Source organism: Mastomys coucha, unplaced genomic scaffold (genome assembly GCF_008632895.1).
Source record: "Mastomys coucha isolate ucsf_1 unplaced genomic scaffold, UCSF_Mcou_1 pScaffold20, whole genome shotgun sequence".
NCBI classification, from domain to species: domain Eukaryota; kingdom Metazoa; phylum Chordata; class Mammalia; order Rodentia; family Muridae; genus Mastomys; species Mastomys coucha.
This window is the reverse complement of record NW_022196903.1, coordinates 128,992,520-129,017,771: the sequence shown is the minus strand read 5'-3', so window position 1 is coordinate 129,017,771 and position 25,252 is coordinate 128,992,520. Positions and strand designations below refer to the sequence as shown.

The following is a 25,252-nucleotide window of genomic DNA, read 5'->3' as shown; positions in this document are numbered from 1 at the left end:
TTGGGAACATGACCCCATCATGTTTTAAGAGGAAACATCTGTCCACAGTGCAGAATATACAAGAAGGGGTGTATGGCTGAGTCAGGAAGACCAGCCTCATTGTCAGGGTGTATGGCTGAGTCAGGAAGACCAGCCTCATTGTCAGCCCCTTGTGTGGTACTGTGACAACTGAAAGTCCATTTCTGACCTACAAAGCCCTGTGCGATTCCTTCCCTACTTCCCCAGGTTCCTGCCTTTCTAATCTCTTCCTCACCCCAGAACAGCCACAGAATAGCAGGTTCCTTGTCACCTTTTGCAATGGCTGGGTCTCAACATCCCATTGATGGTACCTTGACCACTACCTTTTCAAAAGGGCCTGGAATGCCCTGTCTCTAAATTACCCAACCTTCTCCTCCATCTATCATTTAGGAATACAATGAGTGGTAGAAGAAATGACGAGGCTTTCTCTTCTCAAACAGCAAGAAATATACAAGTAGGTTGAATGGCCAGTGCTGACCATCGTCTTGGGGCTCCAAGGTAATCAGGCGGCTCCTGCTGTCACATCCCTGCTCAAGGCAGAGAAGGGCCAAGGAGAGGAAGCTGCATCTGCCACATCCTTAGCCTCATTGTATGAGAAAACAAAAGCGTTTTCCAGAGGTCCCCAAACAGAGTTGCATCAACTGACAAGGCCAACGAAAGTTGCAAGGTGTGTTTACAACTTGGAAAGTGTATACACCAACTTGGAAAGTGTGTACAACTTGGGAAGTCTGTATAACAACTTGGAAAGTGTACACAACTTGGAAAGTGTGTACAACAACTTGGGAAGAGTGTACTTAACTGGGAAAGTCAGAGGCACAGGAGAAAAGGGTTCAGAATGGCTTTACCAGGACAGTCAGTTGTGAGTCCAGCATGGGGTGGGGTGAGTGGGTATGCCTGCCTACTGGCAAGTGGGAGAAGGTAGGAGACAATGGTCGAGACAGCTGAGGCCAGGTCACCTAAGATCTCCAGGCTTTCTCTCCTCCACTCCTGGTGCCTGCTATTCCTTGTCTTTCCTCCCTCCCCTGCAAAAGCCAAAACTGGGGAGCACCACCATAGTAGAGGCAAGGAGAATGGATTTCTGCCACCCGCACCCACACTGAAGACCCAGGGATGTCTAGACGACAGTGACAGAGGACACTGGACATGAGGGGCAAGAACTAAGAAAGCAAAACAAGTTCACCTCAGTTCTGTATTTAATAATGCAAGGTAGCTGACATGCATGGTGGCGTTTGGCATGCGTGGTGGTGAGCGCCAGTAGTCATCGCATGTTGGAGGCAAGAGAAATGGGAGTCCAGAGCCAGCCTTGGCTACATAAAGAGTTTGAGTCTAGCCTGTGCAACATAAGAACCTATATCAAGCTGGAGGAAAACCAACAAACAAAACAGGCCAGCATGGTGGCAAACACATTTATAAGGCCAAGGCAGGAGATTGCTACAAGTTCAAGGCCCTGCCTGGACTGCACGTTGAGTTCCAACTGAGCTAAAGGTGAGATACTGTGGGGCAGGGAGGCAAGACTGGTGAGCACGTGGAGAGCTAGCAGCACAGCCCTCTAACCAGGGTGAGAGCCACACTGGAGACCTTGACCAGCAGTGCTCAGGAAAGGCTGGGGACACTGCTGCAGTCACCTTGCCCATCGGAGCAGGAAGCTCTCCAGTTGATTGAGGAAAGAGCTGAGCTGAGACCTGCAGTTGAACCAGGCCACAGAACTGCGAGAAGGGCCAAACAGGTTCCAAGTTCAGTAACGAGTCCTTGCAGATGCGAACTTCCCTACCTCCTCCATCTGCCATTGTGGCGTCAGTAGAGAGCAGAGCGGATGACCTGGACATGAGGCTGTACTGAAGCCCCTGCCCCGGACACCTATGTGGAAAGCCCGGCTGCTGTCATGGACCTGGTGCCCAGTGACAAGGAGAAGGGCCTGCCGACCCCGATATGGAACCGTTATGAATCCCTTCTCCCCAAAGCTGACTGTAAGGAAGCCCTGAAGATGATTGAGAGGTATGAAATTAAGAACATGCAAAAAAAAAAGGCATCTGCTATTGTTGCAACCAGGAAGATGGCACCCTTTGGCAACATCATCCTCAGGAATGGAACTCTTGACCTCGGATCCCCTTAGAGACCACTCCAGGCTGAGAATTGGCTGTGCCTGAACCCAGTCAGCAAGCCTTCCCTTGGCGGCGGCCAGACCTGGACATCAGCCTCGGGTTCAAGAAGTTGGCAGATCTTGAGAAACTATGCTGACCCTGACAGATTCCTCCTTCTGTGATTTGTGGAATTAATGAGAGACAGGGGAGCAGTCATTGTCGACCTTCAATCTAAAAGTTTTATATTCATTTTAAAAAAGTGAGATACTGTCTTTCAGAAAGAAAAAGGAAAGGAAGCCAAGAAGAAAAAAGAAAGAAAAGGGGAAAAACCGCAAGCACGTTGCCAGTCTACAAATGAAGACGCTCCCATCCGTCGCCCTACCCACTCTCACCAGTATCATTGCCAAAACAGAAGTTTATTTTTAAAAGCTTCTGGCCTCATCTCACCTCTCTCCCTGAGGGGCTGGAGTGGAGCATGTGTGTTAAGATCTGAAATGGGTAAAAGCCTGTGCTGGAAAACAATGAACAGAACTTGGGTGTCAATGACTGACTCTCCTGAAGGCTGAGCTCTAGGGGTCGCAGCTTGATGCTGTAGCCTCCCCTGAACTGTTCACAAACACGCTCAGCCATTTCCCAGAAGCACCACCTTCCTGGGCCCTTAATATTCCTCACATCTGTGCAAGCTCTGTCCAGTAACATTTGGTCTGCATGTACTGTGACACCATGCCGCATCCTTAAGTGTCCATGACAGTGTCCTGGGGTCATGTGGTGATCATAGCCACAACCCCAGGGGAAGTCTTGGTGAGCGCAGGGAGTTAGTCATGGCTTGTTTAAGGAAGATCTCCCTAATTTACACTTGGCTTCGCCACTCTTGAGTAATGTTCTTTGATCTTGGGCACAATAATTACAGTTTCCCAGCATGCCACATTGATGGGTTTGTATTTGGTGGAATGCCATAGGTTTGACCTTTGAATTTATGTCCTGTACTGGCACTAGGCTTTTCCTATTTTTGTTTCTATAGCAACATTGTTCTATAGGAATCTGGGGAGAGGCCCACGCAATAGCCACAAACACAGCATCAGGAACCAAGCTAGTAAGGGAGAGATGACACAGTGCCCTGGAGTGGGGCAAGAGCTGGTGTTGGTTGTGAGGAGTTTCACATAACCCAACTGTAAGACTGTTTTGTCTCTGCAATGACTAAGCTACATACATCTTCACAGGAAAAAGAAAAAAAATCTCGTCATGGAGCCAGAGAGATTGCTCAGTGGATGAGAGCGCTTGCTGCTCTTGCAGTGAAAACCTGGATTCTGACTCTAGCAGCAGCTATGAGCAGCTCACAACCTCCTACAATTCCACCTCCACGGGAACTAATGTCCTCTTCTCGCCTCTGTGGGCATCCTCATATATATATACACAGACAGACAGACAAACATACATACACACAGATACATAGATCTTTTCAAGTATGCTGAGGCCCCAGCCCCTTCCCATTTGGTGTCTCTTCCTCTCTCCTGGGCCCCTTATTCTCCAAGGTAAGCAGGGGTTCCTCTAACATGCTCCCTACCGCTGGGGCCTCCTGCCCAACGTCACTCCTATCTGTCTCTACCTGCCCAAGATCCAGCTTTCACATCTTCAGTTTTCCCTGATGTCTGCAGTATTAGCTGCTTCCCCTATGACTTCCAATCCCCACCTCACATCAGCTTGACTGGTGGAGCAATGCCTAGCATTCATATAAACTAGGCATGGTAGTCCACACTTGTAACCCCAGCACTGAGGAGGCAGAGGCAGGGAGATCAGAAGTTCAAGGTTATCCTTAGCTACATAGAGAGTTTGAAGACTGCCTGGGATATAAGAGACCCTCTCTATCACACACACATACACACACACACACACACACACACACAGAGAGAGAGAGAGAGAGAGAGAGAGAGAGAGAGAGAGAGAGAGAGACTTGTGCATAGTACATAATTTTATTGATATAGATCAACTGGACTTTTTTTTTTCAAAGATTTATTTATTTATGTAAGTACACTGTAGCTGTCTTCAGACACACCAGAAGAGGCCGTCAGATCTTATTACAGGTGGTTGTGAGCCACCGTGTGGTTGCTAGGATTTGAACTCAGACTTTCGGAAGAGCAGTCAGTGCTCTTAACCGCTGAGCCATCTCTCCAGACCCCTCAACTGGACTTTTTAAAAGAATTACTGCCCGATGATGCCAGCACTCAGGAGACTGCCAGGCCAAGTTGGACTACATATCAAGACCATGTTTAATAACAACCCAAGGGCCTAGAGAGACAGCTTAATAGTTAGAAGCATCTGTGGCTCTTGCAGAGGACCTAGGTTTGGTTCCCAGAGCCCCCCGGTGGTCCACAACCATCAGTAACTCTAGTTCTAGATGCTCTCTTCTTGACCTTAAGGGTACCAGGCACATACATGGTGCAAAGCTATTCATTCAGGCAAAACATCCATACACATAAAATCAATAAATCTAAGGTTTTTTTTTAAAGCAAAATAAAATGAGCTATTGATAGCTAAAACTTAAAGAGCATTCCCTGTGTCCTAGATACGTGCTCATTAAATGAGTGACCTGATTTTACCCAGCAGGAAAGACATTGACACTATTTTCTCTATTCTGTTTACAGATGAACTGGGAGCTTCATTAAGATGCCCTAGGCTAGCCCTGTATGATGGTTTGTGCAGCACCAGGGAGGCAGGAAGGTCAGGAATCCAAGCTCATCCCCAGCTATTTAACAAGTTTGAGACCAGCCTGGATATGGCAGAGTCATTCTGTTCAGAAGCAGGTCCTAGAAGCAATGAAGGGACTGTCAGCATAACTGCTGTCTACAGAGGAAGAGAGAGAAAAGACAAGGCAGTCAGATCACTGCTGGGAATCAGTGTTGCTTCTGGATGCTCAGGTTCACAGCTGTCCCTCTGCATCTAAGGCGCATCCCCTAGGGACACGAGGATTATAAGACGGCCACTGAGCCACAGAGTAAATTACACAGGAGGATGAGCCGCCTTTGATCACACTCACCGGCAGGCACACGCCCCGCCTCACCCATTGTCCTTGACTATCCAGAGCTGTGATGCCAAGAGGCTCAGAGTGTGAACCTGGCAGTCAAACTGTCGGGGGCAAATGCTGCCTCTGTCATCCACGTGGTCTTGGGCACTCTAGTCTGTGTGTTTGAGACAGGGTCTCATGTAACCAACATTCACCTGACTACTCAAATCAAAATGCTGGACGTCAGCCTGGGAAGAGACAATTGGCTAGATACTACTCCCAGAAGGCACTCTTCTCCCCCATGATGCCAGAATCAGAAATCAGCATTCCTTAGGGCTACAAGGCCACCCTCACCCGGCAAAGTCCCCATGCTACTGTACCATCCTCTCATGTAAAATGGAGAAATGAGTGGGGAACACATCAGGCCTTCAGGACCAAATATCTATGGAGAGTGGTGAGGAACAGCGGGGACTCTCTACTGGATCACAAACTCATGGTGTGACTCCATGACTGGCCAGGGGTGAGAATTTACGAGACCATGTGGAACTGGCCAATGCCTTGCCGATATGCTTCCCCACTCACTGTCTGGCTGTACTTTAGTCTGTACCAGCTTTTGGTGTGGCTTTTTATGTTTTGTTTTGTTGGGTTTTGGGGGGTCATTGTTTGTTTGTTTGTGTCTTAGTTAGGGTTTTACTGCTGTGAACAGACACCATGACCAAGGCAACTCTTATTAAGGACGACATTTAATTGGGGCTGGCTTACAGGTTCAGAGGTTCAGTCCATTATCATCAAGGCAGGAACACGGCAGCATGGTGTAGGAGGAGCTGAGAGATTTATGTCTTTATCTGAAGACAGCAAAGTGAAGGCTGGCTTCCAGGCAGCTAGGACAAGAGTCTTAAAGCTCACATCCACAGTGACACCACACCCACTCCAAGGCCACATCTCCTAATAGTGCCACTCCCTGGGCCAAGTATATACAAACCATCACAATTTGTTTATTTGTTTGTTTGTTTAGTTTGATTCTATTGTTTGACCTAAAACAGTCTGAATTTTTCCTCAACATTGCTTTATTTCACTAACTTTTACTCAGTTCCTCCAATGCACCAAACACAGCTCCAGGCAATTAGGTATATCAACAAAGAAAGAAAGAACAACAACAACAACAACAACAAAAACAAACCCTTGCACAGCAGGTGCAGAGGAAACCTGCATGTGGTGTATCACATTATATTTTTGGAAGTAATGTGTCCTAGCAAAATTTAAAAGTAGAGCAGAGGAAGCGAGCACACACGTGGCTTTAGAGTTTGTGAAGAGGGTGGTGTGTCAGTCTCACTAGCGAGGTCAGGTCAGACCTCGTAGAAAAGAACACTGGATAGTAGCAATCCAACTGGACAGATGGACAGGTGGGAATAAACTAAACACTGAGGAAACATCCGGTGCAAAGGCTCCAGAGTCAGATGGACCTTTGTGACTAAGGGCTGGGAGCAGTTCCACAGGGAGCAGAGGGGCACATGGGCTAGAGGTCATGCAAAGACCAAGAAGGGGTTGAGTAAGGACTGGGGCTGCTGTACAGCATTTGAGTATCCTTCTATCGAGATGGATATAGATCTGTTCCAGGATTCAAGCACAGGATGAAATGATACAAGACAACTCAGGGTCTCCTCTGCGGCCGAATCAGGACCAACTATAACAGGTATGAGCTGGGATCTAGGGACACAGGAGCATGAGCCAGGGACCAGCTGGGCTCCTTGACAGCAAAACAAATAAGAGGTGTTTGTCACTTGAAGCAGTGAAAGTGACCAGAGTATATTTATAGTTTGAAGATTGACACAACAGGATTTCCTGATGGACTAAATATCGTATATGAAAGGAAAGAATTGCCGGGCGGTGGTGGCACATGCCTTTAATCCCAGCACTTGGGAGGCAGAGGCAGGTGGATTTCTGAGTTCGAGGCCAGCCTGGTCTACAGAGTGAGTTCCAGGACAGCCAGAGCTATACAGAGAAACCCTGTCTCGAAAAACCAAAAATAAATAAATAAATAAATAAAATAAAAAATAAATAAAAAATAAAGAAAGGAAAGAATGACATCAGGGAGGCTAAGACGCTTTTAATTTAACATTATTTATTTGTTTGTTTATTGAGAGAGACAGACAGACACACAGAGAGAAGGAAGGAGAGGAGAGAAAGAGAGAGAGGGAGAGGGAGGGGGGAGGGATGGAGGGAGGGTGGGAGAGAGAGTGAGTCATCAGAGTTGGCAGCAAGCACCTTAGCCTGCTGAGCCACCATTCCAGCCCCAAAGGTTTTGTTTGTGTGTTTGTTTGTTTGTTTGTTTTTAGTAGGGTCCCACTATGTTGTCCAGGTTGGTCTTGAACTCCTGGAGTCAAGCAATCCTCCTGTCATAGCTGGGACTATATGCCAAGCACCATGCTTGGCTGGACTCTTAAGACTGATTATGTCATCAGTTGTAAGTGTGGCTTTCCTGTCACCTGAGGCATGAGAGGCTCCTGGTGGAGTAGGTTTTGGGTATGGGGACCCCATTTTCTTTCTTCCATCCCCAGCAAGAGGGATGTGCATGACATTGATCAATGGTCCTGAGGTTTTTGAGTCACAAGAAGCTGGCCCTGGAACTGCAGTCTCCCTCACCTGCTTCAGACTCAAATATATTTATGTCAAGTATCCTCCAAAATCCTTGCTCTGGATCAAGTTGTCCCCTGGAACTGTAACAAGGAACAAAACACATCAAAACCTCTTAATAGTAAAAGGACAGCATCCTTGAGAGCAATAGAATGTAAGTCATTCCTTTTCAAAAAATTAAATATTTTACTTACATCCAAATGTCGCTCACTCTTGGAGTTCTACCCCTGTCGTCCCCCATTTCATCTCTGAGGGTGTTATCCCTGCACACCGCCCTCTGGGGCATCAAGTCTCTACAGGATTAGGCACCTGCTCTCCCCCTGAGGCCAGACAAAACAGCCCTCTGCTACATATGTGCCCCATGTATATATATGCTCTTTGGTTGGTGGCTTAGTCTCTGGGATCTCCCAGGGGGCCAGGTTTGTTGACACTGTTGGTCGTCCTATGGGGTTGCCATCCTCTTCAGCTCCTTCAAGCCTTCCCCTAACTCTTCCTTCCCATAGGGGTCCCTGACCTCCATCCAATGCTTGGCTGTGAGTATCTGCATCTGTCTCAGTCAGCTGCTGGGTGGAGCCTCTCAGAGGACAGCCCTTCTAAATTCCTTCTAACTGAGATTACTACTGTTTGTCCTGTATTACAAAAATGCCTACAGTGGGGGCGGGGTGTGTGTTGGTGGCGAAACTCTGCTGTGACCAGGTCTCTGGCCTGGCAGTCTCAGCGATATGCTAGCAGATTCCCCAGGCATTTCTGCCGAGTGCCAGATTTGGTGATGTCCGCTGCTGCTCCCTACTGTACTCTGTTACTGAGTAATCTCCCTGGAAGGAGCGCCCTTGTCCATCCAGAAGTTTTGACTGAGAATTCCATCACACTGCTTCACACACAGATGCAACTTATGGGAGGAGGGGCTTATGTCACAGATTGAGAGCAGAGTCCATCATGGTGTGCAGGCATGGTGGCTGGAACGTGAGGCAGCTGTCACATGGCACCTAAGGTTGGGAAGCAAAGAGAGGTGAACACCTGTGCCCCGCTTGCTTTCTCCCATCATGCTCAGCCCAGAACCTCAGCCGGTGGGATGGCGCCAGCCACGTTCAAGGTGTGTCTTCGCTACTTGGCTAGACCTCCCTGGAAATGCCCTCAAAAACATCAGAGGTGTCTCCCAGGAATTTCGAACTCAGTCAAGTTGATAGCAAAGGATCCCCCTTCGAGATTTATCAAATTTGTGAAGGTTTATCAAATTTATTAAGCAAACTTATCAAGCAATGATAAATTTGCCAAACAATGCACTTCTTATCCTTAAGTGACTTGCAGCTCTAACATAAAGTGGGAGTTTAGCCACAAACTGTATAAAGGGACAGATATCCTGCCCTGACTGAAAACTTATTATCTCAGCGGGATACCTGAAGACAAGGCCAGATGCTCTGCTGTGACATTGTTCAGTCTTTAAAAGTCCAACCAAAGTTGAAAATCCAAAACTCCATCCTAGTAGACTCTTGTGTTTGCCAGCTGCAGGATGTGCTAGTGCTGATTGTAATCCTAGATGTTTTTTATTGATATTAATGTAAACATACTTCATTAGAAGAATTCAGTAAAGCCACTTCCTATTCACCAAGTTTAATTCAATTATTCACTTGGAACTCTGAAACGGACATTTGATTCAGATGTTCTTGTTTCTTCTGAAAAAAATCAACCGCTGAGATCCTGAAAGAAAAATAAGTTACAACAATGTGTGTAATTATTTCATTCACATCGACTCTCTGTCCCATTCTATGTGTTGCAACCGTTGGAGGGAGACACAGAAGCTATAATCTTAATGTTTACGAGGACATTTCTAACACTTCAGAGCATACGCCCTTTCGGGAAACGCTGGTGCCTCTGGGTCCATCTGTTTCCATGGAGATAAAAGCCTTTGACTTCGGCAAAGCTGTTTTAGAACTCTGTAGACATGAAAGTTAAGATGATGGCTAAGCAGGGAATTCCCTCCTCTTGACATGGACGTGAACTCAGCTCGGAGATTCAGCTGGACGGAGGGAGCAAGACCATCACTTCCCAGGAGGCTTGGCTTTGCTGATGGCCGATGGCAGGCTGGGCTCAGCTGGCACTGTTGACCAGGGAACCTACATGTGGACCTTTGTGTGTGTGGCAGCTGTATCCCAGGAGAGAGCATTTGGTGACCAAGTAATCCAAGACGCTATACAGATGCTGCAAATCTTCCACCTTGTCTGGGGTTTAGGCTTTACCATTCCCCACTGTATTTACTGACTATGGGCGAATCCTTCCCACTGTATTTACTGACTATGGGCGAGTCCTTACTGCCCACCTAGATGTAAGAGGGCAACTAGACTCCTCCTCTTAGCAGGAAGACTGTCAGATAACTAGGGCCATCTTGAAAACTGTCCTGTCTTCTGAAATCCTTAAATGTATTTGGCATACTAAAATATATCATTGTCTGTTCTGCAGTTTTTTACAAATACCATCTAAATGTGTATTATTATCCAAATGCCATGTTTGCCAAGTAAAATAGTTTTGCTTTGTGTGTCTTTGGGTGTTTTATTTAGTTAGTTGATAGGTTTGGTTTCGTTTTTCTCTTGTGAAGAGCAGAAATGAGAGAAGATATGGCCGCTCCAGCATCAACATCCAAACAAAGGGGTTTTTGAGACAGGGAGGCTAGCCTGAAATCCATTGTGTTGCCCAGGCTGGCCTTGAACTCAAAGCAATTCCTCTGCCTCCTAAATGCCGAGATTACAATGTGAGCCACCATGCCCTGCTGAGGTAGTGTGTGTGTGTGTGTGTGTGTGTGTGTGTGTGTGTGTGTGTGAGAGAGAGAGAGAGAGAGAGAGAGAGAGAGAGAGAGAGAGTGTATGTGCATGCGCTCATATGCATGTTTATGTGTACAAGTCTCAGGGGCCCACAGAGGCCAGGATAAGGCACTATAGGAGACTGAGAATTGCTTGCTGTGTGCTCTCAGAACTGAGCTCCAGTCTCCTGTAAGATCAGTATGCACTCTTAACTACTGAGCCATCTCTCTAGCAAAACATTCACTCTTCATTCTGAGTTTGTGTGGTACGGGTGTCACTCTGGGCCTTATTGTTTTCTCTTGTGAAAAGCAGAAATTGGACTGTGTGATGAGAAGAAATGGCTGGCTCCAACATCCGAACAAAAGGTTTCTGCACATTTTGTGTACTGGTGCTTCACCTGATTCTAATACATCAGTAAAATCTGTCTTAGCATCAGAGCCTAATTATGAATTAACAACAGCTGTCAGTCATCATTAAAACTGCCATATATCCTAATCTTACTTCTTGTTCATTGTTGCAGTTCTTTTGTGTGTGTGTGTATGTGTGTGTGTGTGTGTGTGTGTGTGTGTGTGTGTGTGTGTTTTACTTCAAATATACAGTCTCTAATGAACTTTTTAAACTAGGAGGTTATCACTAGGTGATAGTGATGTGAATGAAACACATTTAAACAAAACAATAAGTTATAAAGATTGTTCTTGTCATTTATGTCTGGTCTAAGAGTCCGGGTAAAACTGCAACCTCCGTACTTGTTGACTTTTGGCTTCGAGCTGCACACCAGGCTAAGTGTAAAGAGATCATTGCTTCATTCAGATCAAAAACAATACAAACTTGATGACTGATTACTTAATTTATCAGCAGATTTATCACTTTATCATCAAAAGCCCTATGTACCACTTTATACATAAGAGATGAAGAAAACCCACCAGCCGTGTAACCCTAGAATACCGCCTGGCAGATCTCTATAAGACATTTACATTAATAGAAGTTGACAGCATAGAAATTAGTAATAAATCTGGATATGCTTCCTTTGGAAATAAATGGAATATTTATTGGTGAGATATCACGCCTCTGCCACAGAGCGTTTTCTTATTTTGAAGGTTTTAAGCTTCCTTTTATATGAATTTTATTATAACTAATATTATCTGTCATTTTTGTTAAGCCCTGCACAGTTCTTAACATTACATTTAAATAACCTCTGCTATTAAGTCCTACATCAACATTCCCCCTTTCAGACTGTAACTTAAGCAAAATTAAATTTTTACGAGTCAATGTTTTACTCAGTAGGGTCAGCCTCTTCCTCCTGGATGTAGCAGTTGAATGCGAGCAGACCTGAACATTTTTCATATTATTCTCTCTCTTCTGATAATAAAGCAACCAGGGGGTCAGTGCTGGAGACGTGGCTCAGCTTTTACAAGTGTTGCTGCTCCTGCACAGGACTGGAGTTTGGATCCTAACACACATGTCAGGCAGCTCACAAACACCTACAACTACAGCTCCAGAAAATCTACTGCCCTCTCCTGGCTTCTGAGAACACACACACACACACACATACAAATAAATAAATAATAAAGGAATTCTTTTTACAAAAAAAAAAAAACTCATTATGATGAAGTTACTGAAAGACTGTAATAGTCACAAGCCAAAGAGAAGACATTAGAATAACTGTCTACCCCTTTTGTAAGATTTTTAAATATATCTAGAAAAATGTATTCCTCATGTATGCTCAGCCCCCAAGGCCAGAAAAGGCTAGAGTTACAGGAAGTTGTGAGCCATCCGGTATGGATGCTGGGAACTGTACTTGGGTCTTCGGGAAAGTAGCAAGCCTCTTTTTAAATTTTGTGGAGGTTTTATTTATTTTTATTTTAGTTGTATGAGTGTTTGCCTAAATATGTACATGCCACACCTATGTACAGAGCCCTGGAGGCCAGAAGCTGGCAATACATCTCCCAGAACTGCAGTTACACACAGCCAAGCCTCCCAGCTGCCACGTAGGTGCTGGGAACTGTGGCCTGTACTTGTAATCTTAGCACTTTGGAGGCTGAGGCAGGAGGATCCAGAGTGAAGGGACCCTCTGACTACAAAGCAAGATCCCTGCTGTGAAAATAAAATAGAAATGTGACATTCTATTAAAATACTGTGACATTCATAAATGAGTGAGACTCTGTTGATTTTTAACAGTTTATTAGTTCAGACTAGTCACTGTGGTCCTTCACAACTTCAGTGTGTACAAGGAAACTGTACAGTAAGCATACACTAATAGAATTTGATATAGACTAATATAATATATGAAAATATCAGAATGAGATACCTAGGGACAACTCCATAATTCCTGGGACCCAGTGTGAAATGCATAGAAGCAGATGTTAACATCCCTTTCTAAGAGCGCCATAGCCACCCCTTTCAAAATCATCACATCTAACCCATGCAGACCCGTGGCCCAACTGAGGCTCAGCTGTAGAACTGGGGAAGCTAGCTGACCCAGGGTGCTAGCAGTGAATTGACTAGGTTCTCAAGAACCTGTCTATGAAGGAGACTGTGGGAAGCTGGGTCATGCTTAAATAATGACTTAAAGAAACACACACACGCACCATGCCCCCACCATTGGCCAAACACAAATCCAAAGACAAAGGCATTCTTAAGAATTTCAGTTGGCGACCACAGAGCATCAAATAAATGCCAAGCACTGGGGGCTGAGAGTAGGGGCTTTTCATTTATTTTTAATGCACCAGTTGTACCTTGTGGATGTCAACAAACTAAAGAACAAACTACTTTCTTGGCCAATCTGTCCCTGTCACACCTCTCCTTGCGTGACCAATCATAGTATCAGTGGGACTAGGCACTTGTGGTTCATTCTCACACTCTGGTTCTTTTTTCTTTCTTCTAGTCACGATCCACAAGTCCTATTTAAAGACTTGAGTCTTAGCTAGGCAGTGGTGGTACATGCTTTTAATCCTAGCACTTGGGAGGCAGAGGCAGTTGGATCTCTTGAGTTTGATGCCAGTGTACAGAGGGAGTTCCAGGACAGCCAGAGCTACACAGAGAAACCCTGTCTTGGGAAAAACAAAAACAAACAAACAAGACAACAATAAAAATGGTCTTTCTAAGGACCTGTCCCAAGAGATGGGACACATCAGAAAACTCAACCTAAGACTTCAACAGGAACATGACTGGGAGTGCCCAAATGAAAAGCACAGCTCTCATCTTAAGGCAATAAGAGATGGTTTACTCAGGAGCCATTCTGAGTGCTCATGATCCAGGAACACAGATTTGGGTTAACCCAAATTCCCCGTCCCAGTGTGGAAGCAGTTGCATGTTGTTTTTATAGTTTTATAAGACAAAGAAGGCCACAAATCAAGACAAGTTTTAAATTCATCTGTAGGTATGGAGAAAAGGAAAAGCTTTTCTACAGGCCCAAGATGAGCTTTTGGGTGGTGGCAGTTGGTTGGTGGAAGCTAGCGGTCTAGCAAGCTAAGAGATTCCAAAAGATTTTTATCTATTAGTTACAACATGTTAGCTTTTGACACATAGGTAGGCAAGGAATGGCTGTTCCTTAAGGCTAGAACCAGCCCAAGATAAGGTAATTGACCTCTGGACCTGCAACATTCCAATCTCTCCACAGTCCTGAAGTTCTAAATCAGTCAGTCAGAATCTGCCACACAGCTCCTTTTCAGGAGGGTTAGTTCACACACCCTGGCTGTCTTCTCTCACAGCCCATGCCGTGGGTCTCTGCCTTCCTCTGTCTAGACCTCTGCTTCCTTATTATCCAGCTCTTCTGTTACAGTGGTGGCTCCCTCGCTGTTAATGAGGGGTAAGACCAGGTGAGCACTCACATTCCCTCTCAGGTCTGTTCTGGGAGATGGCTGTTTCTGGCAGAAGGTGCTTGGCCTCTTGACTGTTTTATCTCTATTTTTAATGGACTGGCTGTAATCGATGTATTTTGATTCATCAAAGCCATATCTCAGCTGTCTGTTCTGATGCTATTAACACATAGAAGCCAAAAGAAACAAAGGCATGAGTAATCTGGATGTGTGTCGGCAAAATGGGCCCTCATCTCCTCCAGGCCCTACAACAGATGGGCGGGCCCTTGTTCTATCGCCACAGATTTTTAAACAACGATAATTAATACTTAGGCCAGCTCCTTTTATCTAAGGTGCTCAAAGGGCTTTGTGGTCATTAACCCATTAGTTTACCTGCCTCAAGCCACCCCAAGGTCAGGAGGCCTCTCCGTACAACAAAGAGAGAAGACCATGACTAACTTGCAAGAAGGCAGGGAGGTAGAGGTCACCAGTGTAGCTCACCTGGAAACATTCAACAGAAACATCTCCTAAATCTATAGCAGAATCTCACTCTCCCAGAGCTGCTGAGTGAATTCTCATGGACGTCTGTCCCATTCTCTGTAGAGCCCCGTTTCCCTTCCTATGAGTTTTTAGCCTTACAGTTAGAGGGCAACAGTGATGGTCCGAGCAAACGAGCCTTCCTTGAAGGTTCTTCTCTCGACGGAGAGCATGGCCTCTTTTAAGTTATGAAGACAGAAACATTCCAGCATGAACCTGTCGAGGGTTGGCTACAGGTCTGATGTCTTGGTAGGTGGTCTCCATCAAAGACTATATGTTGGAAGAGACTGTGAAAGAGAATCGTCTCAGAGATGTTAAATCTGCCCACTTCATCAAGGCATGCTCCTAGCAGGCGCTCCACATGGAACCAAATGCAGATAAGTGAGGTTCATACAGATAAGTTGACCTATTTCTTTTGGTTTGTTTGTTTGTTTTTCAAGACAAGGTTTTTCTGTCTTGTCTTGCTGTCCTAGAACTCACATAGTAGACCAGGCTGACTTCAAACACAGAGATCCTCCTGCCTCTGCCTCTCAAGCACTGACTCTTGTTGACATATTTCTTATTCATTGTTATTCATTTATTTATATTTATTATTTATTATTTACGGGGGCTGAAGAGATGGCTCAATGGTTAAGAGCACTGACTGATCTTCCAAAGGTCCTGAGTTCAAATCCCAGCAACCACATGGTGGCTCACAACCATCAGTAATGAGATCTGACACCGTCTTCTGGTGTGTCTGAAGACAGCTATAGTGTACTTATATATTTACTACCTTACATACTCGTTGACACAGAAACTCATAAATTAGGCCCCAGAAGTTAGGATTTCTGTCATTTTGAATAGAATGTGTGCTGAGGAACTGTAGGGTTTGGTAGGAGAGAATCAACAGAGGCTGGAATGAGCCAGATGGGCAAGAAGAGTCTCAGAGATGTGATGATTCAGACCTCAGAGGTAGAGAGAGAGCTTAGGGAAGAAACAATGTGGGTAGAAATGAAGGTAAAGCGTCATTCAAGACAGAGGCACTGGGCAGGTGTCTGTTCTGGGCAGGTGTCTGTTCTGGGCAGGTGTCTGTTCTGCATGCTTCTTTTTGAGGCTCTGGAAAAATCAACTTGGCTAAACAATGCCATCTGGATACCTTGGTGCAATACAGTTGGGTGAAAGGGTAGAGCCAGGGCACGAGGCATCTCAATTCCATACCAGGTGCACTGATGTGGGGTCTCCAAGTTGCGAATGGGGAAAGAGACACAAAGGAAACTGGAGGGTCATGTTTGTAGGCTTTTCCTATGTCAGCATAAAAAAACAGAAGTATGTTTTTTTCAGAGTCAACTGGTGGCCTTGAATTATGAATTCCTTCATCTTTGGACCTCTTAATGCCCAGATGCAATGAGACCACAGCAAGTGTGTTAATGGGGATGGGGAGGATAAAGATAAAGTTTACATCCAGAACCCCAGGAGATTCATACTAAGAATGGTTGGTCCAGGAAAGAACCCACTGACAGTGGGCAGCCAGGACCTCAGGAGTAATTGCCCAAAGACAAGGAAAGAACAGAGAAAAAAAATTCCCCCTAACTTCACAATTTTATCCACCATCATCTAATTGAAGGCCATGGGAGGTAAAATTACCCTTCTGTATGCCTGGGAGAAAGCCCTGGCGCTTTGCTAAGTGAAAGCTCTTCAGACTCTTAGGATTAAAATCAGAGTTTGGGGGGGTGGGAGGAAGCCACTAAAACAGAGCTTAAGCATCCTCCCCATAGCTTCCTAAACTCACTGGGATATACTGTAGGGAGGTAGATTTCCCTAAAATCACACCTCTCTGGGGCCAAGAGTAAATAAAAAAATAATTGTTCTCACCAAAGAAATCTGGGTTAAAAAGTTGCCTTGAAACTGGACTAGGTGTGTCTTTCTGTCCTTCCGGTTCTTTTTATAGACACTTCTGGAACCTGAGTGAGGTCCTGCAGGTCTTCCGCCCATTTGAGGAGAGATTAAAGCACCTGAAGTTGTCTCCTCCTTACTCATTTGCAGCCACAGCTTCCCCACCAGCACAGCCTCAGAGGCTTCCAGAGTAGACTCGGAGGAGGTAAGCCAGTCCGGGGCCTTGGTGTCAGCCGAGGGCTGGGACAACCGACCACTCCTGCCCACTGCATTTGGAATAGCTAAAGGGGACTGAGGCTGGGAGGATTCTAATGCAATGGGATAGTGTGTGTTTGTCTATTTTGCTGTTGTTTTATTTTTACTAGAATCAACATGAGGTTATTTTTCTAGGCCACCTCAGCTAAAGTCAGGGAATTTGGTGCTAATTATCTGTAAAAGTTACTAGAAGTTAGGTAGCATTTTGTATACTCTTTTAGTGAACAAATGGCAGGTGTTTAATAATAGCCCTTTGCATTGCATTGACTTGAATTAAAATGAAAGAAGTCATTAAAATTACTGGGGAACATAGCTTACCTAACTGCTTTATGTTTTTATTGGTTATTTTATTTATTTACATTTCTTTTGTTTGTTTTTTGTTTTTTGTTTTGTTTTTGTTTTTGTTTTTGTTTTTTGAGACAGGCTTTCTCTGTATAACCCTGGCTGTCCTGGAACTCACTCAGTAGACCAGGCTGGCCTCGAACTCAGAAACCTGCCACCACTGCCCAGCTTTTATTTACATTTCAAATGTTGTCCCCCTTCCCAGTTTCCCCTCTTCAAACCCCCGATCCCATGCCCCCTCCCCTTTGCCTCTATAAGGGTGCTACCCCACCCATCCACCCCCATTCCCACCTCACTGCTTTAGCATTCCCCTACGCTGGGGTATCAAGCCCCCATAGGACCAAGGGTCTCCCTTCCCATTGATGCCAGATAAGGCCATCTTCTGCTACATAGGTAGATGGAGCCCTGGGTCCCCTGACTGTTTGAAGCAGAGCACCCGTGTTTGAGGTAATCCAGTCCAGGATATACTGACTTTCTGGAGTCAGATACAGCTCAAAACCCACCCATCAGATAAGAAGATTCTGTAAGCCTTCCAATGGCCTTTGGGATTTCTGATATGAAAATAGACGAATTATCTGGAGTCCCCAAGTGAAGACCATTCTGGTTCTGCTCTTCAGAGTATGGAACTGAGTTAGTTTTGAAGGTTTTAGGTCAGCCTTCTCATTTCTTTCCTTGGTACCCTCTACACAGCAGTTATAAACCCGGGAGTAACAGAGATGACGGCAGTCCTACCTGTGTAGACTCTGTTTGTGGCTATCAGATCTTTATCCCACCCAGTAAGGTTGGTGTTTAGATAAGTGTTGAGAGACTAATGAAACATAACTCTCCGGTGTCTAGGTGACTATCCGGTATAGCCATCCCCTGCGCAAGTCAGGCATCTGCATTTGGAATGCCGACAAGGCGTTCTTGTGGGTGGCTCTGAAGTCACGAGCTCTCTCCATCCTTTCCTCCACAGGAGATCAGACGTCCACTCTCGTGAGGTCTGCCGTTCAGTCACCATGTATGAGGACTGCGTGAAGTCCACAGAAGATGTTTACCTCTTCTGTGACAATGAGGGGCCCTGGGGCATTGTTCTGGAGTCCTTGGCGGTGATCGGCATAGTGGTTACGATCCTGCTTCTCCTGGCATTTCTGTTCCTCATGCGGAAGGTGCAGGACTGCAGCCAATGGAACGTGCTCCCCACCCAGTTCCTCTTCCTGCTGGCTGTGCTGGGGCTCTTCGGACTTGCTTTTGCCTTCATCATCCAACTCAACCAACAAACTGCCCCTGTTCGCTACTTCCTCTTTGGGGTTCTCTTTGCTATCTGCTTCTCCTGCCTCCTGGCTCATGCCTCCAACCTGGTGAAGCTGGTCCGGGGTCGAGTCTCCTTCTGCTGGACAACGATTCTGTTCATTGCTATCGGCGTCAGCCTGTTGCAGACCATCATTGCAATTGAGTACGTGACCCTCATCATGACCAGAGGCTTGATGTTCGAGCACATGACACCGTATCAGCTCAATGTAGACTTTGTCTGTCTCCTGATCTATGTCCTCTTCCTGATGGCCCTCACATTCTTTGTCTCCAAGGCCACCTTCTGTGGCCCGTGTGAGAACTGGAAACAGCATGGAAGGCTCATATTTGCCACTGTGCTCGTCTCCATTATTATCTGGGTGGTATGGATCTCCATGCTCCTGAGAGGCAACCCCCAGCTCCAGCGACAGCCCCACTGGGATGATGCTGTCATCTGCATTGGCCTGGTCACCAACGCTTGGGTCTTCCTGCTGATCTACATCATCCCTGAGCTGAGCATCCTCTACAGATCTTGTAGGCAGGAATGCCCTCCACAAGGAAACGTCTGCCAGGTCCCCGTCTACCAACGCAGCTTCAGGATGGAGACCCAGGAAGCCACCAGAGGTACATCGGAGAAGGCTTGGGGGAGGGAGGGAACTAGATAGGCAGCGAGAACCTAGAGGGATGGCAAAGGCAAAGGCCAGATTGGTGGTGAACCATATCAAGTATAGAGATGAAGCCTTCTAGAACCAAATGGAGCAAGACAAAAGGAATGGAAGGTTTTCAATGAAAAGGGGTGACTGCTGCTGAGGGTTGGCCAAGGAAGCCATCCACTCTAAAAGGAGTTAACTAGGCTAGTCAGGTAGCACACACACAGGACGACACAAGAGGATCGGGTGTTCAAAGTCATCCTTGGTTTCATAGAGTTTGAGACCAGCTTGAGCTACATGAAGGTCTCAAGAACATCAATAAAGTAAAAAAATAGAATAAAATGAGTTAGCTAGCCCCAGGTTAGCATGGATCAGGTCATGCTAACTTATGACCTGTTGTTTACCAGGCTCCAAGTAGACCCTGGCAAAGGTGACTGACCTGTTAAAAGTTTACGTCTGAAAGTTAAACTTATCCTGATAAAGTGTAAAACTCATTTGTGAAAATCATCACTCACAGGAGTTATGGAGTTCAACAACTTCCGGGTTTCTATTTTACAAATTGTTCACTGTTTATAAAAAAAGAAAAAAAGAAAAAACTTTCAAGGTTCTGTTACAAAACAGCGACCAGAAAGACCATTTAATCTGAATTCTAAGTAGAAGCTCAGATGTGTGATCATTAGTAGACAGGAAGCAAGTGCTTACATGACATGTTCTTGATAATTCTAGATCACATGTTTATCCATATATAAAATCAAGACACCTGTCTCTGTTTTGTTAGGGGTTGACATTATCCATGGTACCAAAGATGCTTGGTCCCCATCAACCTGGGGGAAATAGTGGCTAATTTCAGCTATCTGGGAATGAATCAAAACTCATTAATTCCTCTTAGGAAACATCTGACATTATTCATAGCCCAGCAGCATAGCTTTACATCAATTTTGGTGTCTTAATAGACAACTGATTTCTCCCATTTTCTCTCTATTGTATAACAAAGATGCTATTTTATATATTATACAGGACACATAATATTTGCCAGGCTCAAAAACATTTAATATAGGCTTTCTTTTTAAGTATGTACACTTTCTGAGCTGCTATCTATAGTTAATTACACATTCAAATTAAATCCTGTCCAGATAAATGCATCTATTAGTTCTTTTCATTTCAGTTGATGGACAGTCGGAAATTGACACTATACATCCTTCCTACAAAATTAGACATTGCTGTGGATGGATGCTTCCTGTCAGATAGATCCTTGGGGTGTGTGGGGGATTGCAGAGTCTGCCATTCCTTAAACTTCCTTCCATAGGTCCCACTTGAAGATTGGATGAAAGGTGCTGGTTTCATTGTTGTTGTTGTTGTTGTTGTTGTTGCTGCTGCTGCTGCTGCTGCTATTGTTGTTGAATTCCAAAAAACAAAATCCCAGAGACAAAGAAGTTCTTGTAGTATCATACATAACATCCCAAAGTTCACTTCTGACCAAGTTCCCCCAAATGTTAGCATGTGTTTAAAGTTGTAAGGAGGGAACCCCTCTGTCTCAAACAAACATATTTCATGTGTTGCCAGGAGTGGTACAACAAACTCCTAAGCCCAGCACTTGAGAGGCTGAAACAAGACAGCCAGCGCAAAGATTGAGGCCAGCCTAAAGACCGGGGCCAGCCTATGCTATGAATTACTGTGAGATGAATTCCAGGCCACATGAAGTATATCATAAGATGGAATCAAGAACAGAGGGTTGTGAGGGAAGCCTCAGAGCTTGTAGAAGTGCTCGACCCTTAATGTGGTCAGAACTAACTATTAATTATCCAATCAAGATTAGAAAAATTTAGTTCCTCAGCTGGGTGGTGGTGGTACATACCTTTAATCCCAGCACTTGGAAGCCAGGAGGAAAACAAGTTCAAGGATAGTCAAAATAAAAACAAAAACAGAGAAAATGAGAGAGAGAGTGAGAGAGAGAGAGAGGAAGGAGGAGGAGGAGGAAGAGAGGAGAAAGAAAGAAAGAAAGAAAGGAAGGAAGGAAGGAAGGAAGGAAGGAAAAAAGAAAGGAAGAGAGAAAGAGGGAGGGAGGGAAGGAGGGAAGAAGGAAAGAAGGAAGAAAGGAAGGAAGGAAGAAAGGAAGGAAGGAAGAAAGGAAGGAAGAAACAAAGAGACGAACTTCATTTAAGCAGGAAATCGTCTGCAGATAGTAGGTATTACCAGAGTCATTTGTGGGGAAGAAATGAATAGTATAGTTTTGTCAAATTCCATATTGCCCTCCAAGATAAGGGAAAGTCCAGGTCTGAGACTAGATCATGACTTAAGTCACCTGGAAAAGATGCTCTTATCAAAACACAAAAACTGAGTAATTTAAGTGCGATAGAAGGCGTAGGGTTACAACTTGCTAGCAAGAGCCAGCACCTTGGGAAATCACAAGTGTTACCCCATGAAAGCAGCTGGAAAGCAATCTCGTTGGCTGAAGATCTTGTTTGTTGAAATAACAATCACAGTCTAAACAGATGTGTGGCTAGAGAGAGGAGCCACGTCCTTGTTCTCTGCAGCCGTCCATCTCCAACATCATCACAGGCCTGGGCTCCACTAATGAGACATGTGGAGCACATGTGGAGGCTCTGTGGAAAACCACAGGGATGATTAAAGGGTTTTAGCGTCAGACCTGTGTGGAAAGGTTAGGACAGTAAACTGAGTTGGTAGCTTTAAGTTTTATGCGCCTTTCTCATAGCCAGTCCAAGCTGTCTGTCTCAATGCTATCCTAAAACATGGCGTTTTGTTAGGTCCATGAGGCACGCTTTGGTCCCCGTGACTCTTCTGACTCATGCTATTTGCAACCGTGGCATCAATGGCATTGTTATTTGATTTACCGCTGGGCTTATAAAACCAGAATTATGCAGCAGATAGAAAAGGAAGTCAGGGGTGATTAGCAGAGAATTTCACATGTATAAAGACATCTCCATGGGAGGCAGTTGTCCTGCTGTTTCCCATCTCCAACTAAAAATGGGGTACAATGAACTTGAACCAAAGCATGAAGGATCGATTTTAAATGGGAAAATGAGAGATGGTAAAGGATTTGCTGATCATCAAGAGGGATTAAAGATTCCATCCAGTTCCTAGAAGGCTTTGGAAAGATCAGGCTTTTAAATCGCTCTGAAGTAGCTTATGGACCTAATTCTAGAACATGACAATATCTAGATACAAAAGCAATCTGGCATGTGCTACAGGACAGAGCACAGCTGGGAAGATTTATCTCTATTGCAAATGGGTTCCTAAAGAGCTATTCATTGAGCTGCATAGAAGGCTCAGTCAGTGAAGTGTTTATGGTACAAGCATGAAGACCTGAGTTCGATGACCTTTTAAAACAAAATGAAAACAAACAAACAAAAAACCAGATGTGATGTCACACAGAGCATGCATCCCAGAATTGTGAGGACCATAGTTCGGATCCCCAGCATCCCTAGAAATGCCAGGCAGACATGGCGGCCTTGTTTTGCCAGCCTTCAACAGGCAGAGACAGACAAGTGATCCCCAGAGCAAGCTGGCTAGATAGACTAGCTACATTGGAAATTCTGAGTTTAAGGAGTATCCCTGCCTCAATGGATCAGGTGGGGCATGATGTAGAAGGTGCTCACTGTCAGCCTCTAACCCCTGTATGTGTGCATGTAAACACACCATACACATTAAAAATCACCATGGTGAATGGTGTCTATGGAACAACACTCAAGATTGACCTCAGGGCTCCATACACATACACATGTGTATGAACACACACATGAACACACACACACACATACACACACGGCCATATATTGATGAAGAGCCACTTGCTTTTATTTTTTGTTTGTTTTGGTTTGGCTTTTGTTTTGTTTTGTTTTGTTTTGTTTTGTTTGAGGCAGGGTCCCACATAGCTCAGGCTAGCCTTGAATTCCTGGCCCTCCTACTTCTGTCTCCCCCGTGCCTGAACTACACTCATACAGCCGACACTCAGCTTCACTTGAGCCACAAACATATCTACATATTCTCATAACATTTGATTAAAATTTCCCAAGCTCAACATATTGTAAGGCATTGGGAACATCATCACAAAGATACCCAAGAATAGTGCTAAAGAATGTGTGTATATAAATGAAGTAATTAAAATGTAAAATATGAGTGAAGAAGCCATTTATAAATTATGTCTGTGCTTAATTAACTCATTTATATGTATCTGGGGTGGCAGTGTCTTAATATATGCCTCTTTAATTTGATTGGTTGGTGGGCTATGTTGTTTTCTATTTGAAGTTAGTAGATTTGAGAAGAACTGTGCTCCTCGGTCATAGCGAATCCTCCCAAATCAACAGCCACTTAACTAATCCAGATGTTCACACTGAGGATCTGCAGAGATCACGAACACGGTAGAATGTCAGTTACAGCTCTTCTTCACCCACACAGTTCACCCTGTAGTTATCACCTGCTTTGTCCATTGGAGACTAAGTAGAATATTGTTCATCTCAAGCTTGCTAACAGCAAGACCCGCCTGTCTTCAGATGGATCTGAGCAGTTTTCTTACAGTGGTTGGATGGATACACACGAGCCTAGTGTGATAATATCCAAAGATATTAGGGCAAAGATAAGCAATGCATGGGCAGAGTAAAAATGATTCTGTAAACATAAAGTAAGCAAGACCCAAGAAAGCCAGTCCTCAAACACCAGACCCATTGGGCTTCCCTGGAAGGATCAACTTTTGTTGGGCATAGTCCTTTTCAATAGCTCTGGATTTTGTTGTTTTAAATATTATTTATTTCTAGAGTGTGCGTGTGTGCGTGTGTGTGTGTGTGTGTGTGTGTGTGTGTGTGTGTGTGTGTATCTTTCAGGAGTTGGTTTCTCTCCTTCCATAGTAGGACTTGCAGACCTAATCCAGGTTGGCAGGCTTTGATGTCAGCAGTCGGGAATAAAAAGGAGCGTCCAGGAGCTTCGGAGTCTCGTGGACAGACACATGGGGGAGGCCAGTGAATGAGTTCTAACTTAGACTTAGGTGGGGGAAAGAAATGCTGGCCTCCTGCTACACCGCATGGTGTAGTGTGTGCTACCTCATTTGTTGTTAATCTAGAAAAAAATCTAAATTTTTTTCATCATAAAAAATTAGTTAAGGAAATATATACGTTTCCCTAGATTTGAACATTTTACATATATAATATCTATTGTATAATAGATATTATATTAATATATCATATGTGTTATCTATTATATCATATACATTATATACTATATACTATACATATAGACATTACATAGTTCTCCTCTATGTACAACTTAAAAATACATTTGGGGACTGGCGAGATGGGTCAGTGGGTAAAAACACTTGCTACCAAGCCTGGTCCCTTGAGTTCATTCCCGAGAACCTACTTGGTAAATGGAAGAAACCAACCCCACGTCCTCTGACATCCACCCTTGTGCTACAGCATGCTCACAGCATTCCCCCAACACACAAAATAAGAGTAAATGAAAAAATCCGATAAGTGGCAGAAGAGTCGAGGCTGTGGCTTAGTGGTCGAGTGCTTGACTAGCATGCAGGGGGAACCTGTGTTCAATTCAGCACTATTTAAAAACAGAACAAAACAATAAAAAACGACAACTACTACTACTCCACTCTTTAAGTAGTTACAGGTGGGAGCTGGAGAGATGGCTCAGCTCTTAAGAGCAAAATTGCTCTTGCAGAGGACTGAGCTTCAGTTCCCAATGCCCACATCAAATGACATGCAAGCATCTGTAACTTGATGCTCTCCCCCGGCCTCAGCACACACCAGCATCCATGTGTGTGTGTGTGTGTGCACGAAAGTGCATAACAAATTAACTTTAAAAATCTTCTTTTAAAAAGATATATAGCCGGACAGTGGTGGTGCACGCTTTAATCCCAGCACTTGGAAGGCAGAGGCAGGTAGATTTCTGAGTTCGAGGCCAGCCTGATCTACAAAGTGAGTTCCAGGACAGCCAGGGCTACACAAAGAAACCCTGTCTCGAAAAAAAAAAAAAAAAA

At 44.8% G+C, this 25,252-nt stretch overlaps 1 protein-coding gene across 2 annotated transcripts in view; it reads left to right on the top strand.

Annotated features, from left to right (window-relative positions):
• Positions 1-16,836: 16,836 nt before the first annotated feature.
• Gprc5d (G protein-coupled receptor class C group 5 member D) overlaps positions 16,837-25,252 on the top strand; it is a 12,348-nt gene continuing 3,932 nt past the window's right edge. For both annotated transcript variants that reach the window (XM_031381031.1, XM_031381030.1), the window contains exons 1-2: positions 16,837-16,940; positions 18,288-19,225. In XM_031381031.1, coding sequence (XP_031236891.1) covers positions 18,331-19,225 — 895 coding nt within the window. In that variant the 5' untranslated portion in view covers positions 16,837-16,940; positions 18,288-18,330. The remainder of the gene's footprint in view (positions 16,941-18,287; positions 19,226-25,252) is intronic.